Source organism: Euleptes europaea, chromosome 21, assembly GCF_029931775.1.
Source record: "Euleptes europaea isolate rEulEur1 chromosome 21, rEulEur1.hap1, whole genome shotgun sequence".
Lineage (NCBI taxonomy): Eukaryota > Metazoa > Chordata > Lepidosauria > Squamata > Sphaerodactylidae > Euleptes > Euleptes europaea.
Window position 1 is genome coordinate 6,548,089 of NC_079332.1, and position 13,824 is coordinate 6,561,912.

At 44.7% G+C, this 13,824-nt stretch overlaps 1 protein-coding gene across 1 annotated transcript in view; it reads left to right on the forward strand.

The window, feature by feature from the left end:
• Nucleotides 1-13,824, forward strand: part of SDK1 (sidekick cell adhesion molecule 1) — a 474,538-nt gene that overhangs the window by 114,050 nt on the left and 346,664 nt on the right. Inside the window, exon 4 of the mRNA XM_056866585.1 lies at nt 203-350. Coding sequence (XP_056722563.1) covers nt 203-350 — 148 coding nt within the window. The remainder of the gene's footprint in view (nt 1-202; nt 351-13,824) is intronic.

The window sequence follows — 13,824 nt, forward strand, 5'->3', positions numbered from 1 at the left end:
CTGTAGATGATCTTTAATTCTGGGGGCTCCCTAGGCTGGCATCCCTAGCTCCCATGCCACTGCCGACCTGGCTGAGTTTTAAAACAGTGGGGGATGGGCAGCTTCCTCTTCCCCAGGCTGGAACCCAATAGAAGGCAGGCCCAGCTGAAAGAGGGGAGGAAGGACTTTTTTCGGGGATTCTGAGTGTAACCTTTCTCTGCAGACATGGGGGATTTCCTGGACGTTGACCAGAGGGAAACCGTGTTTCAAGGGCAAGCCGCGGTCCTCAGCTTCCCGCACATCTCCAGCTACCCCCGACCACAAGTGACTTGGTTTAGAGACGGCCACAAGATTATCCCAAGCAGCCGAATGTAAGTTACAGCCAATTGCACTCTGAAACATATATTGAGAATACTTGATAACACAGCTTACCTTTGAAGTATCTTAATTAAGGCATAAAGATAATGCAGCAATCGAACGCGCATCCCCTGCTTGTTTTGAGGCATGCTGGAAAGTTCTTCAAGCAGTTCAACTGAATCACTTGTGGGACATTAACATTTTGGGGCTGCTTTTCAACACCAGCACCAGTCCCTGTGCGGAGCCTCGTGGCATGGATTTGAACAAGCACAGGCCCCATCTGGCGCTGGTATTCGTCTGGATGCGCCGGCTGGACGATTCCTCGTATTTACTGATAAAAATGGGGTTTTGCAAACTGAGCTGCAGGCAGGACTGTTTTGTTTGACAATGAAATGGCAATTAGTGTTGATTTCTTTTTATACTTTTTTTTTATCCCGCCCTGACAGCTTTATTTCCTTTGGTCTAATTAGCAGCTCACCCATTCATAGCAATGTGGTTGCGCTCTGGTTACCCGAGTATTGTCACTAGGTGTAGTGGTTTTCTCTTTCTGCAACACATTTAAAGCACCAGTCCAAGATGGAATCAGCATATTTTAAAAGTATAGCTTTTTCATCCCAGAGCATTCTGATTTAATATGTGATCATCCTCCTCTGTCTAATAAAATATGCAATCATTGGCTTATGAAATTGTGGTGGGGTTTTGTGTGTGTGTGTGTGTGTGTGTGTGTGTGTGTCCTAGCAGGGGCAGGCAGAGCTGCTGTCTACTGGGAGAGGCAGCGGCAGCGAACGGACCAGCCCTACCAACATGGAGTTATGCCAGTTGTGTTTGTCAGGCATGCTGCAACTGCTTGCAAACATGCCAAATAGGACAAGGGATGTAGATTTCACTCCCGGTATCTGCAACAGGGTTTTGTACTTTTTTGGGGGGGCGGGGGGGGGGAACTCTTGTGTTAGCGATGATTAACTGAATCTCCGTTCTGTAATTTTCACACATTATGAGCAGAATTCAGTGTAAGAGCCCCCCAAGTTCTCTAGAATAAAAGTGGTAAGATAGAAGAGCGCTCGAGCATCAACTGACCGCTACTTAATTGCATAGCAGATATGTATGGCTTTTGCATGCCGTTAAACATGTCCCAGGATTTACTGTGAAGCTGTCTCATTAGAACTCAAATTCACACAGAATGCTTGTTTAATAACCATCTGAGATATTAATATGTCACAATACTGATGCATTTACAGGTCTGTCCTTTTTTATGTCCTGCGTCAGGGGTGGCTTGTCCAGTAATGACAGATGAATTTTCCATTGCCCTTATGCTTCCCATTTTAGTAGGAGGAATACTTTTACCTTTACTGTGCATTAATGAATTTTGTTCCATGTCGTATATGGAGTGATAGCTCTTTGCAGTTCAAAAGACTAAATATCAAGACAGTGGAAATCAGGATGGGGGCTACTAGGGTTGCCAGAACTATAGAAACTTAAAGGTTAGAATGAGAATGTAACACAATTTATGAAAATATAAAATTCTCCACTGGTGAGAGTGAAGCTTGTTTAATTTGCCCTTATTGGCAATTTGCTGGGACTAACCTTGGGGTTTTAAAGCAGATACTCATTAATTTGCATTTTAATCAGTATTTTCAGTTACTTTCCTGTCTGCTTATGTTACTGTTTCTGGCTGAGAAACAGATGCCACACAGGCTCTGTGTCTTCAACAGTTGCATGACAGGCAGGAATCCATCAGGTCCTGCCTTTGAGTTACTGAATATTCATGCCAAGATAAATTGCTGCTGTTCAATTAGTAAGGTTGAAGACATAGAATTCGACTGTCCTATCCTATTTTTAAAATTGAGCTAAAGAGGAGGGATCCTAGTTCTTGCCACATTATTTCATTCTCATTTTGGAGGCCTTTTTTTTGTGCAAATAACATTGTTTGTTCTTTATCCTTTCTGACATTATCTACTGACACCTGAAGATGGTTTCCAGTTCTACTGGAGACACCCTGAACCTAGTGATAAGCGGAGATAATAGACCAATTTCTTATTCTTCTTCGTGGGTCATTAAGTTAAGAACCATCTGTTATTTAGGCTAGGACAAAAAACCATTTACGATTCAGCAGAGAGATGAGTTTTCACCTTCCTTCAAAAGTCAAGAGGGAAGTCCTGCTGTATGCGTATATGAAGCTACAGTAACTGCTGGAATGGAGTTCATCTTTTTTTCGGGGGGGAAGGCCACTTATTTTCAACCCTCTAGATGAACTTAAATAGTAGGATAACTCACAAATGAAAAACTAGATAACTTTGTACCATACGACCATGGTATTCATCCCATTGTCAGCCTCTATTTTAGTTGTGCTAAGGAGCCCCGTGGCGCAGAGTGGTAAGCTGCAGTACTGCAGTCCAAGCTCTGCTCACGACTTGAGTTCGATCCCAACTGAAAGTCGGTTTCAGCTAGCTGGCTCAAGGTTGACTCAGCCTTCCTTCCTTCCAAGGTCGGTAAAATGAGGACCCAGCTTGCTGGGGGTAAAGGGAAGATGACTGGGGAAGGCACTGGCAAACCACCCTGTAAACAAAGTCTGCCTAGTAAACGTCGGGATGTGACGTCACCCCATGGTTCAGGAATGACCCGGTGCTTGCACAGGGGACCTTTACCTGCACCTTTTAAAGGAAGAATTCTCAGTGTGCACCCAGGGTAGTAAAATAAAAGCCCTGTAACTGCATACAGAGAGACAGCCAGCGTGGTGTAGTGGTGAAAGTGTCGGAACTAGGATCTGGGAAACCCAGGTTCGAATCCCCACTCTGCCATGGAAACTTACTGGGTGACCTTGGGCCAGTCACACACTCTCAGCCTCAACCCTGGCAAACATTTGGATGGGAGACCTCCGGAATACCAGGGGTGTGACGCAGAGGCAGGCGATGGCAAACCAACTCTGAACGTCTCTTGCCTTGAAAACCCTATGGGGTCGCCATAATGACAAAAAAGAAAAGAAAAGAAAGCTGCATACAGACTTCACTGGTTATTGTTCCCCCTTAAAGCCTTTTGCTTAATACTTGGCTGTTTCTTCAACAGGTAAATCTCAGGTCAGGCCTTCCGCCCACCAGTAGCACTTCCGTCTTGTTGGGGTAAAGTTTCAGTTTATTAACCGGCATCCACTCTGAAAGTGCCCCCAGCCAACAGTTCAGAGTTTATGCAGCCTCCCCGGGCTGGGCTGGAAGTGCGAGATAGAGGTGAGGGTCATCTGCTTATAGGTGACAACCCAGCCCAAATCTTTGGATGATCTCACCCAGCGGTCTCATGTAGTTGTTAAGGAGCATAGGGGACAAGATGGAACCTTGGGAACCCCACAGCCTCAGCCCCATAGGGGACAAGATATACCATACTGTAATGCCATATAGGAATTCAGAACTGTATTAGCACAAATCATGAACACACACATGAACACACATGAATCAGACCCTTGGTCCATCAAAGTCAGTATTGTCTACTCAGACTGGCAGCCGCTCTCCAGGGTCTCAGGCAGAGGTCTTTCACATCACCACCTGCCTAGTCCCTTTACCTGGAGATGCCGGGATTGAACCTGGGACCTTCTGTGTGCCAAGCAGATGCTCTACCACTGAGCCACAGCCCTTCCCCTTGTTCCAGATCTATTCTTTCCAATGGATATTAATAGTTACCATGATCCAACTATAAGTACGTTGATCATTCAGTTATCAAGGGCTAAGTGGGGTATGTGGAACAGCCTCCCTACCTCATTAAACACCCCAACTAGAAATTTCCGATCACCTGATATCACTTCATACCTAGTGCACTTTTGTGGGACGGAGGCACTTCAGTTATATGCTGAGTGTTCAAGTGTTTGAATGGCCACTGCAGCGTCCGTGTGTCATTGGACACTGGATGTGTTATAGCAATCATTTGCAAATGGATGTTCCTGTGTGGACAAAACCACGTAGGAGGTGAATGATAGCGGCCATGCAATGACAATGCTATGTCTAACAATGCATGGATGCAGGTGTAAAAAATGCCCCGTTTTTGGAATGTCGAGGATGGGCACCACAACAAAATGGTGCCACAATGGTAGTAACAAAATGGCGGCCTTGGAATGGTGGGGTCATCACAAAATGCCGGACTGTCCCAAGAATCCTCCTACACTGGAGGCAGGTGCTTCCGAATGAGTCCTCCCTGAGATACAATGGCAATGCCTCCTCGTTTCTATGTTCAAATGAGGTGGAGGAATGCCCCAACTGACTCTTTGCTTGGGGGAAGAGATGCTTTGTCAAAGGAGCAGAAAGGTGCCAGGAAACCCATCGGCTGTTGCCACTCTGGGAATCGCTGCCCCATGGGGGGAGAGAGCACACAGTTCAGGGTCAAAACTGGAAATCTGGCTCAGGAGCCGATTTTTCTTCCTACCTCAGCCGTCTCCTTTTGTTAATAATGAATTCTGAATGAAAGACCTGTTCTGGGACTAAATATTTGCCTTAGCAAAGCCTGTCTGGCCTTCCTGTTGTGCAGTTCTGCAAATATCTTAATTGTGCTGCTCACTGCATAAACATATTGCTCTGTAGAGACAGCCCGAGGAGGGGCGTATTGTGCTGCAAAAAGGAACACACCTCTCTTTGTCTTTGGACCTTGGGAGTGTTTGCAGTGAGGCCATTCTGATGGTTTGGTGGCCGTTTTTCTGTGAGCCCGCATTTCCTATGAGCTCCCTTTTAACTCTCTCTGTGCACGACAGCCAGCTCCTCATTAGTCTTTCCCTTGACGTGTGCTGGCGCAGCCTCTGTAGATTAGAGCACAAATTAAGTCTTCTCAGGACTTCATCCAGCAGATACTGATGTGTGTCTGGTTGCCGTACAGAAGTAGAATACATTATTTCATTTGTTCCCTTTTATCTGTATTCAGTAAATATTATGTGTTGCTTTCATTCATTTGGTGCTCGTTGCTTCTGTGGAGGATTTCCTGACATGCCAGCTGTTGCCACACTACCTTTCCTTCTCTGTGATATGATGCCAGGAATGTAGTAATCCAATTTACTCATCTCTTTATTACACCCTTTTGTTTTAAGCTCTTTCTTGAGCTGTTTCAGCATCTTTTGGTTTTATTTAACGCATTTCGCTTGTGTTATTTGTTAGTTCAAATCACCAATTGGGCCCCCAGCTAATATTTTGGTTATGGATTAAAGTTTAGGCATTCCTGATCAACTTTATCTTTGCTAGCAGCGGTAATATTTGTTGACAGATTCGCCCCCCCTCCCCAATTTGTTAGCATATTTTATGATTGTCTGTTTCTTTGGAAACATATAGCAGGGTTTAAGCAAACTATGGAGTTATCAATAAACTGCAAACAAAACCACATATAGGTCAGGTAAATTGTTTCAAAATAACAGTATATATAAGATCTGATACCCAAGTGAGTTTTAAAGGAATAAATCTTGTTGTTCTATGGCAATAAAGGTTTGAATGAATGAATGAATGAATCCTGTATCATGTGGATTTGAGCCAGCATGATGTGCTAGACTAGGATATGAGAGGCCCAGCTCACCAAATCACCTGCGGCCAGTCATTCTCTCTGTCCCCCTCTCTCTTAGTCTGACCTCCCACACAGGGTTATTCTTGTGAGGATAAAACAGAGAGGGAAGTATGATGTTGGAAGCTGCTTTGGAACCCCATTGGGGAGAAAAGTGGGGAATAAATAAATACAATATGTAAATTAGTTTATCACCTATTGTTAGATTTAAGAGGACGGTTGTGATGTGGTAGCTGAGGATGTGAACCGGGTTGTTCCTGGTTTGAATCTTTGCCCTACAGAGGAATGTTGCGATTGGCCTTGGGTAAGCTGCTATTCTCTCAGCCTGACGTGAATGACATGTGGGTGATGCTAGCAATGTCCCTTACAGGTTTCTCTACGGTTTACAGAGAATATATTAAAAAGTGCTTTGATTTGTTGAACTCTGATATAAATGCTATTCTTATTATTAGCTGGCTTTTTGATACTTGTCATCCTGCCGAACTCAATTAAACTGTTTGTTGGACGGTGCGTCTTATGTAGGCGGCCTTGTGCATGTGAACAATATTCCTCGGTCTAGAGTGTGTTGAATTACTACTTAAACTGTTAGCCTCATCCAGTGGGGGGGATCTTAACAATGAAAGCCCTGTACCTGTGTCTATGTAATCGCTCTGTTAAATTATTTGGAAGGGCCTTTTCGTGCACTTAGCAAGAAAAAGGGTTAAGAGAGAATTGTAACAATCGTAATAGCAATGCTTTGAACAACGTAGATATGGACAATTACCTCTGTATGGACAGCAAAAGAGGAAATCCCTCCTCCTGAAAATTACCTGTTAGAATTTTGAATGGGGGGGGGTGGTCAGCATTTTTTTTTTTTTTTGCTTTGATCGTAATAGCTTGGCTTAATGTTCCATGTACAGGTTTTTCCCTTGGAAACAAACACCAGTTTATGGTACGTATTCTGAACCAATGCTGGTGCTGCACTTCTCTGCAAATATTAGCCTGCCTTACAGCTTATGCCGGCTGCACATAATTGCATTTCGCATACACCAGATAATACTTTAATTAAAATTGTGATAATTAGCATGTATTTTTAATGAACAATAAATTCTAAGATTGCCAAGCCAGTGGTGCATTTACTAAATAATGCTGTTGCTTCTTCACACACACACACACTCACTCACACACACACACACACACACACACACACACACAAAAGAGCGATGCTAAATCTGTGAGCATTAGTATTAGAATGTCAGTGTTTATCCATATGGACGTTAAAGCTCTCAAATCTGTGTCAGTTGTTCTCTTGATATATATGGATATATTTATAAGCCTTCACACAATGGTGTTTTCCTCCCATGGGTGGGATTTAATTTAGTTAAGGCCTGCGAACACACACTCCCAATCCCCCTGCAATTTGTTGGGCATGTCCTTGGATGCCTTCCAAAGTGTATTTCTGTGTGCGATACTAAGCTCTTCTTCCATTTCCACCCTGGGATACAGGCCTACCACAGTACGATCTTAGGCAGTTATTCCAGTATAAGCCCATTGATATTGGTTACTCTAGAGTAAAACTGCATAGGATTGCACTACAAGTGATGCTCTAGGAATGTTCCCCAATCTCTGTGGTAGAGGCCATATAAAGGTAAAGGTAAAGGTCCCCTGTGCAAGCACCGGATCATTCCTGACCCATGGGGTGACGTCACATCCCAATGTTTTCTAGGCAGACTTTGTTTGCGGGGTGGTTTGCCAGTGCCTTCCCCAGTCATCTCCCCTTTACCCCCAGCAAGCTGGGTATTCATTTTACCGACCTCGGAAGGATGGAAGACTGAGTCAACCTCGAGCCAGCTACCTGAAACCAACTTCCTTCGGAATCGAACTCTGGTTGTGAGCAGAGTTTGGACTGCAGTACTGCAGCTTCCCACTCTGTGCCATGGAGACATATACATTGGGAGAATTCTTAGAGGGGCATGGAAGAAGTGGCATCAACACCCAACGCCACCCTCCCAAGGCACAGCCCCCAGATCTCCTGGTATTTGCCAGAGTGGGGCTAGCAACCGTATGTATAGCACATACAGCTAGTAGCAATCTTTATAATTAAACTGAAAACACATTCTGGTTTTTTCCCCCCTGACTGAATGCATGTGAAGGCTTAATGGAACCTATCAGTAAAACAGGGTATTCACACACACACAACTGCTTTCTGCTGAGTCAGGCAATAGTTTTATCAAGATCAATATTGTCTACTCTGACTGGCAGCGGCTCTCCAGGGTTTCACGTAGAGGTCTTCCACATCATCTATGATCTGATCCTTTTAAGTAGGTATGCCAGGGGTTGAACCTGATGATCTACCACTTAGCCACAACTGTGACTGCATTCCAGGTTCTTTCCTGATAGTTCTGTTGGTCCCCTTGTGAGTTCTTCAACACCCTCCTTGAGGGTGTTGACCCTGACATTTTCTGCGTTTCCTGCCATGCTTTGTCAGTGGGCAGTCCCGGTGCTAAGGAGCAATAGAAACCCGCTTCGTGGCATAAGAGTAGCTAAACCAGTTAACCCATAGGAGCATGATATTGCTGTGAGCAAGGCCCTTTGAGACTTCAGAATAGTTTATTTCTCTCTTTGATGCCTTTGTGAGGCTGTCATGAATATAGCTGCATCTGGGGCAGAGCAGCCCCATTCTCCTTCTTCAGTCTCTCCCAGAACACTGAAGGTCTGTACTGTCAGTAGGAAGGGCCTGGAGAGCAACACCCAAGGAACTTCCATTCCGAACCCATCAGTGTTATGCTGGTCACCTGAAGCAGAACAGAATCCAGCTTCTCTGCTTTTGGGAGGTCCCTTTGGCGATACGTATCTGTGTTTGGGAATTATATTTTGGAGCTGAGAGAAGAAGAAAAAGAAGAAAAGAAGAAGAGTTGGTTTTTATATGCCGACTTTCTCTACCACTTAAGGAAGAATCAAACTGTCTGACAATCACCTTCCCTTCCCCTCCTCACAGCAGACACCCTGTGAGGCAGGTGGGGCTTAGAGAGCTGTGACTAGCCCAAGGTCACCCAGCTGGCTTCATGTGTAGGAGTGGTAATTTAATTGCTGTGTGGCTTCATCTGTGGTCTAGATGTGCCTTTCGTCTCGCGGCAGGGACACAAAAACTAGGATGAACAGCGGAGGCGGATTGAGTTGAGGGACTGGCTCTGAAGTCTGAGTGACTGTGAAGCAAGGCCACCCTGACAACAAAGGTTGTAGCACTAATCTTTGTCATCTCCTGCTTGCATAAAGAATGTGACAGTTCTGCAGGCTGGAAGGTATCTGCTCAGATGTAAGGGGCTGGTTGCTATGCCAAGAGTTCCCATTGACAAAACCAATCACGTTTTCTAATTTTCCCCTTAATATCAATAGTGTTGGGCCGAGAACATGTCTTCACACTTTGACACCTCTTGTGTGCGGCTTAAAAAAAAATTGTTCAGGCACAAATCAGCAAAAACGATTGAGTGGGCCTAGAGAAGTTGCTTGGCCAGTTACATAAGAGATTGCTATGGATTTTTCTGCTGCAAGTTTTCCAAGGTCTATTTTGAAAGCTTTCCGTTTCATGTTGGAAAGCTTTATTTATGATTCAGTAAACAAAGCAAACGGAAAATGTTTGCCTGTCTGGGTTGTGGTTTGGCTTTTGAGGCCCCTTAGAATCAGGTCAACTGTGCTGAGCTGAATTCAGCTTGTGTTTAAAGAATGTGGTCTGTGGCAAAGAATGTGAAGCCAACTTTGCATTAATTGATGCAGGAAAGAAAGGAAGGCGCTGGCAGCCTGCCCGTGGCTTATCTATGATCCTTCACTGTGAGTGGAATCTCTAACAGTTGTGCGTCTGGACTTTACCTAAAAGATTGCAAATGCATTTAAATAAAATGTAAATGGCTTGCCTGCATTTTCATGGGCTTGGTTGACATACATCCAGGCTCCTGATTGGAGGAGAACTTTTTGAAAGAAGTGTGGAATTAAAAATGGAGTGGGCTGGGAGTTCAGTCCCAAAGTTTTAGCAGTACAAATGTAATAAAAATGAGCAAATCTGTGGGCAGCTGACAATTTCTCTGCAGCTCAGTGTTTTGGTAGCTTCAATAGGGAAGTCTGAGAGAGAAGGCCCCAAACGGTGGGAGCTTTAGTGACAGCTTTAATCGCCTGGGTAGGGCCCAGACAATGGACTGAATTGTAGGTTCTGGGCTACCACCATGAGAAAGAGTTTGCTTTTGAATTGATCCCAGTATGGCAAACTGGTTTTCTGTTACCAAGTGGTGGGAAGAGCTCTGAACACACATTGACCTCATTAGGAGGTGTTGACTAGAAATATGCAGGAGGCTTGGCTGATAGTGGCCAGATCTTCTCTTCTTTCCCACATGGGATGGAGAAAGCAACAGTCAACAAACTATCAACTATTACCTGTGCACACTAGTTACAAATCAGAATGGTCATCCAGTAGGTAACTTCTATTTTTCAGTAGAATATTCTCATCATATACCCAGTTACCTGCTGGAGTGGTTGCGAGAGAGTATCAGTCCCATTCTAACACACATTCTCCGGGCACACATTGACAGATTTAAGGCGATGCATCTTTGATTTAAGGTGAAGAGAGAAAAAAGAAATGTCAGCATCTCTTTAAAAAGCTATTTTCATGCATAACTGGGGGAACTCCACCCACTGATGCATACCAGTCAAAATACTCAGACACATCCATCACTACTGTCCTGTATGTGTTTGACGCTGCTATCTGGTCCTCGCTCTCCAAATATCTCTGTCTGATTTTAGAGCGAGCCGCATTTGTTCTTGTTAGCACACAATGACATTTGCCAAAGTTCCACCAACTTTGTTGCTGGCTGCAAGCTCTCATTTATTCTTGTCCTCTCCCTCCTCTAGGGACACTGCTGCATTCGACACAGACTGTGAGATGCTCTTAACCAAAAAAAAGAAAGAAAGAAAAAATCACTGGTTCAAAACACTGATTATTTTAAAACTTCAGGTCGCATTTTTTGGCAATCCATCACCTGTTTCCGTGGAAACCAGAACAGGAGTGAGGATCCAAATGCCGAGTTTATTGGGACACTTGTAAATTTCGATCCTGGCAAGTAGCCAGCCTGCAAATGCTTTTTATAGCATCTTCAGATTTTGGAATCCACCCAGTTCTGAACCCCAGGGAAGTTTAATTTTGGAAATATATTAATTAAAAACAATCCACAGAAATCTTTTGTCCTCTCTGCTTCTCCCTGGGCAAGCAAACATGTGGCATGGATGCTCCGCCGACGAGTGGGAGTGAGGGTGGGACAGGATGATGAATTCAAACGCGTTCTTACTTATTAATAGCTCTAGAGCTGCTAGGACCCTTTGCCAGATTAACTGTTGCCACTTTATCAGTAGCCCGTAATAAATTATTTTAATGTGTATTCTCCATGGAGCTCCTCATGGAACAATATGGCTTTCCTCGGGGGGGGGGGGAAAGCAAGATAAACTTCACATAGTTATGGTTGCACCCGTTCCCCATTTTGCTGTCTCTGGCACCACAGTGGCATCCATCCTGCTGCTCTGCTCAGCAAAGTTTCAAGCCTTTCTCCAGCCTAAGGAACTGTTCTCCATAAATCAAGTGGTTCTTCCCCTGGAGCGACTTAAATTAGAGGAAGGTCTCCTTAAGCTGGAGGAAGGTTCCAAACTTTGCTGAGCAGAGTGCTAGCATACTTGCCCATTACCTTGGGCAAGTCACACTCTCTCAGCCTCACCCACCTCACAGGGTGTCTGTTGTGGGGAGGGGAAGGGAAGGCGATGGTAAGCCGGTTTGAGTCTCCCTTAAGTGGTAGAGAAAGTTGGTATATAAAAACCAACTCTTCTTCTTTCTTCTTCTTCTTGTCCCTCAGTGGCTTTTTTGTGCTCGGTTCATAAAGACAATGAGGAGCCAGCGTGGTGTAGTGGTTAAGGTGTTGGACTAGGGTCTGGGAAACCCAGGTTCGAATCCCCACTCTGCCATGGAAACTTGCTGGGTGACCTTGGGCCAGTCACACACTTTGAGCCTGGACCCTGGCAAGTATTTGGATGGGAGGCTTCCAAAGAATACCAGGGGTGTGACTCCGAGGCAGGCAATGCCAAACCACCACCGAACATCTCTTGCCTGAACGTCTCTTGCCTTGAAAACCCTTCGAGGTCGCCATAAGTCAGCTGTGACTTGACAGCAAAAAACAAAAACAAAATAAAGACAAAGTTGTTGAGAATTAACTCACCCTTGTTCTGAAGGCTTGAGCATTGGGTAAGGATGGGTTACGACACTTCAGAACAATTGTATAATATCTGAGATGTCGGATCCAGCTAGAAAGTGCTTTGAAATGTACCTCTAAAACAATCTTGTGGTCAATATGCATCACTTAATGGGTCATTTGTCACAATATCCATCGCAAGTGTAGGCTCCCGCTGCTACAGGGTCTTGTAGGATTGTTCTGCTTTCCTAGCTTATTATTTTCCTCTGCACTTTGGAGGCACTTGCTCTCATCAAGAGGGGTTGTGTGCGAAATGCCTGTAGAATAGATTTATCTATCTGAGGAGGGAATTAGCAACATCGTAGAAGGAGAGCAGTTGCTAGATAAGCCAAGGGAAGGAAGGATGATTCGTCAACAGTTCGCACAGTTGTGCCAAGGTGGAAGCAACCTGACTTCCCAAAAGCCTCCAGAGGTAGCTAATCAGCCAGCTCCAAAAGTATTCCATCTCATCTGTCAGTTGCCTGTACCCTAGGCCCTTCTCTATCAGACTCCAGGCCAGACGTCTGTACAAAGTCTGCACTGGTTACTTTAATCATTGACCATGAGGCAGGAGAAGCACGTTCCTACTCCTTGAGTTGAAATTCTGTCATATGTTTTCCCTTATCTATACATCTGGCTTTTTTTTGTATCCAAGAATCATGAATCTGCAGTACCAAAGGAAATGATTATAGATTCAGTTTTTAGTTCGACCACAAACCTGCATAGGATGAATGTGCAACAATCCTATTGATGTGGGGTGTGTAGGAATGGAACCTAGGACGAGGAGGGGAATCAAAGACAGTCCCGTCTATGGGCTGATTGAACCTGCTGACAATTCCCACACAAATACTTGAGGAGCACACAGGACTGCCAGGGGATTCACAGCCAACCAACAAAACATCCTATCCTTGACACTCTCACTCAGGTCTTGCAAACTGAAGGCTGTGGCTTTATAGAGTCACTCCATCTTATGTTAGGTCTTCCTTTTCCCCTACTGCCTTCAACTTTTCCTCGCATTATTGTCTTTTCCACTGAATCTTGCCTTTTCATGATGTGACCAAAGTACGAGAGCCTCAGTTTAGTCATTTGCTTCTAGGGGGAGTTCAGGCTTGATTTTTTCTAGAACCCACTTATTTGGCTTTTTGGTGGTCCACAGAATCCATAAAACTCTTCTCCGACACCACATTTCAAATGAATAAATTTTCTCCCTGTCCGCTTTCTTCATTGTCCAACTCTCACTTCCATACATAGTAATGGGGAATACCATAGTAGGAATTATCTTGATCTTAGGCTAAACAGAATCTCCATATTTAGAAGAAGAAGAAGTTGGTTTTTATATGCCGACTTTCTCTACCACTTAAGGGAGACTCAAACTGCTTACAATCACCTTCCCTTCTCCTTCTCACAACAGACACCCTGTGAGGTAGGTGGGGCTGAGAGAGCTCTAACAGAGCTGTAACTTGTCCAAGGTCACCCAGCTGGCTTCATGTGTAGGAGTGTGGAAACAAACCCAGTTCACCAGATTAGCCTCCGCCGCTCATGTGGAGGAGTGGGGAATCAAACCTGGTTCTCCAGATCAGACTCCACTCCTCCAAACCACCACTCTCAACCACTACACCACGCTGGCTCCCCAGAGCACCTCTGAACATCAATTTAGAGCCAGAGCACCTCTAAACATCAATTCTTGACTATGTTTCCTGCTGGCGGGCTTCCCTAAGGCATCTGATTGACC